Below are 3820 nucleotides of genomic sequence, written 5' to 3'. Positions count from 1 at the left end.
TATTACTGGTAATAGTCAAACTATGGCTATATTTTGGGAACGAGTACTTGTTTATTTTAATTCACAATTGAGCGGTGAATCAAATCGAAACCGTATTTCTTTGTCCCACCGTTGGTCTAGCATGCAAAAGGCAATTAATAAATTCTGTGATTTTTTTGAACAAATTCAACTGAGGCAACAAAGTGGAACAACTGAGGTAGACATGGTAAAATTTATTTGTCTTTCTAAATATCAAATTTCTTTTGTAAATGTATACTTGTTATTACAATTTTTGTAATTTTTTTTGTAGGTCGCTGAAGCGAAGCAGATGTATCATGCAATACAGAAAAAACACTTTACATTTGATACATGTTGGGATATTTTGCGCCGAAGTTGTAAGTGGGATGAATTTCGAGCACAATCCCAAAGAAGCACGCAACATGCTTATCCATGTTCGAATCCATCAACTGGAGAATCTGACGCATTTCATCCAATCAGAATAATGCGGTGCACGAACAACCATCTAATACATCAACACGACCAATTGGTACTAAGGCAGGGAAAGAGAAATTGAAGAATCAAACAACGCACGATAGTAAATTTGATGAAATGGCTGCCAACCAATCCAAAATTGTTGAAGTGTTATCAACTATTTCCGCTAGAACTATTGAGCGAGATGAACAAAAGGCGATCGACCGTAAGCAGAAAGCTGCAGAGCGTCGAAGAAGGGCCGAAGATAGGGAGGAACAACTAAAACTCCTATCTATAATGAATGAAAGAGAACAACGAAATGAAGATCATAAAATAATGTCAATGGACATGACAATTTTAAATCCTATGCATTTTTAAACTGAACTGCATACTAATTGGTGTATGCTTCATGGCACATTAATTTGTACTTCATGTTATGCAGTGTTTTTTGTTCATGAATGCATACTGAAACTAAAAATCAGAGAAGTTCTGAATGTAAAATATTGAAGATATGAATGTTATGAATGTAAAAATCAGAGAAGTTAGCAATGTAAAAATATTGAACATGAATGTAAAATATCAAACAAGTTATGAATATTGAACATGAATGTAAAATACTGAACATGAATATTGAACAATGTAAAAATATTGAACCTTTACCAATGAAAAATATAGAACATGGATGTAAAATACTGAAACTAAAAATCAGAGAAGTTATGAATATAAAATATTGAACATTGAAGTTATGAATGTAAAAATCAGAGAAGTTCATAATGAAATACTGAAATTAAAATATTGAACATAAATGTAGTTTGATTAAAATATGAATTTTATGCTATTGAGAAGGTTAAAATTTATCAAATTAAGCATAAAATTGAACAAATACAGCATGCACACTGAAAGGAAAAAAAAATAATAACAAAGGGCCGGTTGACCAACCGGTTGACCCGTGCCATACCCTGTTTTGGATGCTGCCTTCTTGTTCTGCTGCTGCTTTCTTGTTCTGCTGATGTTTTGGGATGCTACCTTATTGCCTTCTTGTTCTGCAGAGTTTGGGATTACAATTTGGTAGGTGGTAATTTGAAGGTGGTGGTGGATGGATTTTGTAGAGTGAATAGAGTGAATTTGTTGATACTGATTTTGTATACAATCTTCAGCTCATATAGAGGCTGAATTATTCAGGAAGGTGGTGAGGAAATTAAGACTCAACAACCGTGGTGTGTAAAATGAGGCATGGTAGGTGTGTAAAATAAGGCATGGTAGGTGGAATGAATTTAATGAATGGTAGGAATTGATATATCATAATGAATGGTAGGTGGTTCAAAGTATGCATTGTCTATGGTATGTCATGAATGTTATGCAGTGCATGCATTTATTCACTGAGTAAATGAATGGCAACATTATTAAGTATTTTTTAACTCTGTGTGTTGAATGCATTTCAACTGAGGAAAAAAATGAATGGCAAGATCAACATCAGTAAATGAATGACACATCAATTAATTTGTATAAATTTGTACAAATAATGATTATGCAGTAATTAAAGTTGAATTATTAAATTAAGATCAGTAATTTAAGACATTATTATTAAATTATGATTATGTAGATGAACATCAGTAATTTGTTGTTCATTATGATTATGCACATGAAGATCAGTAATTTAAGACATTATAATTATAAACATGAAGATCAGTAATTTAATACATTATTAGTAGCATTATCATTTAAGACATGATTATTAAATGTGCATAAATGGATAACAATTTTATCATTTGTGTTCCAATAATATTGAATTGAACACAGAATTTAAGACATGATTATTAAAACTATGTGGTTCAGACATTATTAATATCATTTGTAATTCTCATAAACTGAACACAGAACAATTCTAAATATTAAAGATTGGATTATTACAACAACACATCATCACATAACTTCTGAATTACTTGGTTAATATAGAGCATCATAATGAAGATTACAAATAAGATTTCAATTTCCATTCCAAAACTAGTCACAAAAGTACATGTATTGATTAGGTGAATTTAGTGTTCACCACAAAGATGCCACATATGTTCTACTAAATCATTACAGAGGGCATGATATGCATTCTTATCTCTAATACCTAAATGACGAGACAAAAATGATTGGAAGTCATTGGTAAGAGTAGATGAAAGTTGCACTGGTGTGTTGGTTGATGAAATTTCATAATCGAAATCAAGGTGCTCCTCCCTCTCATCTTCGACAATCATATTATGTAATATAATGCAACTCTTCATTATGTTGGCAAGCATTTTCGGATCCCAAAAACGTACAGCACCACCTATAATTGCGAATCGAGATTGAAGGACTCCGAATGCCCGCTCTACATCTTTCCTGGAGACTCTTGCATCATTGCAAAATGTTGTCTCTTTGCTCCTTGGGGAGACGAAATTGTTTGAACCAGTGTTGCCCATTGAGGGTATATACCATCAGCAAGGTAATAACCTATATCGTAACTATGTCTATTAATAGTGTAATGGACAGGGGGAGCTTCACCCTACGCAAGATCAGAAAACAAAGGCGATCGGTCCAACACATTCAAGTCATTGTGTGAGCCAGGCATTCCAAAAAATGCATGCCAAATCCATAAGTCATAAAATGCTACTACTTCAAGAATAATGGTTGACTTTTTTTGATGGCCTACATATTGACCTTGCCATGCCTTTGGACAATTTTTCCACTCTCAATGCATGCAATCTAAACTTCCCAACATACCAGGAAACCCCTGAATCACCCCAATAGCAAGTAATCTAGCAATGTCAGTTGGTGTCGGAGATCTCAGATATTCTACTCCAAATATTTCAATCACTAAATTACAAAATTGTTGTAAACTTTGAATTACAGTGCTTTCCCCGATACGTATGTAATCATCAACTGCATCTACTACGACACCATATGACAATATTCTCATCACTGAAGTCATTTTTTGTAGGGGAGATAATCCAAGTACATGAGCTGCATCTTATTTTTGAACAAAATATGAATTATGTGCTTGGATTGCATTCAAAATTCACAGATATAAAGGACGATACATGCAAAAACGTCTCCGAAATTTTGCTGGTGAATACACTGGATTTACGGCAAAATAATCTGCAAACAACCTGTCATAACCTTGCCTTCTATCTCTGCGTATATACCCATGGCCTACAACAGAACCACCTATTTTCTTTGAGCTATTACTTGACTTAAGAATCTGAAGCATACTACTATTATTCTGCTCATAAGCCCCTAAAAGTGTGACCATATATTCATCATCAGACTCATCAGAGGAGGAGGAGGAAGAAGGAGATGATGAAAATGAAGTCAATATCATGGATTTGAAGGTATTCATTAT

At 33.6% G+C, this 3820-nt stretch overlaps 1 protein-coding gene and 1 long non-coding RNA gene across 2 annotated transcripts; both read right to left on the bottom strand.

The window, feature by feature from the left end:
* Positions 1–221: 221 nt before the first annotated feature.
* Positions 222–1648, bottom strand: LOC114266041 (uncharacterized). Its single transcript, XR_003630528.2, has 2 exons — positions 1409–1648; positions 222–742 (listed from the first exon to the last, which is right to left on the bottom strand). It is a non-coding gene; the product is annotated as an uncharacterized LOC114266041 (long non-coding RNA).
* A 1161-nt stretch (positions 1649–2809) lies between these two features.
* LOC145803576 (uncharacterized) lies at positions 2810–3409 on the bottom strand. The gene is made up of 2 exons (XM_082896883.1): positions 3202–3409; positions 2810–2931 (listed from the first exon to the last, which is right to left on the bottom strand). The coding sequence occupies exons 1-2, from the start codon at positions 3407–3409 to the stop codon at positions 2810–2812; spliced, it is 330 nt and encodes a 109-aa protein (XP_082753009.1).
* Positions 3410–3820: the final 411 nt, after the last annotated feature.

This window comes from Camellia sinensis, chromosome 12, assembly GCF_055761805.1.
Source record: "Camellia sinensis isolate YWXY chromosome 12, ASM5576180v1, whole genome shotgun sequence".
NCBI lineage: Eukaryota > Viridiplantae > Streptophyta > Magnoliopsida > Ericales > Theaceae > Camellia > Camellia sinensis.
Note: the sequence above shows the minus strand (reverse complement) of the source record. Positions and strands in the feature narration are given on the sequence as shown.

Coding starts and splice junctions, on each gene's coding strand:
- LOC145803576 (XM_082896883.1), bottom strand. CDS start 3,409: ATGACTTCAGTGATGAGAATATTGTCATATGGTGTCGTAGTAGATGCA. Junction 2,932..3,201: donor GGTGATTCAGGGGTTTCCTG/GTATGTTGGGAA, acceptor GTTACGATATAG/GTTATTACCTTGCTGATGGT.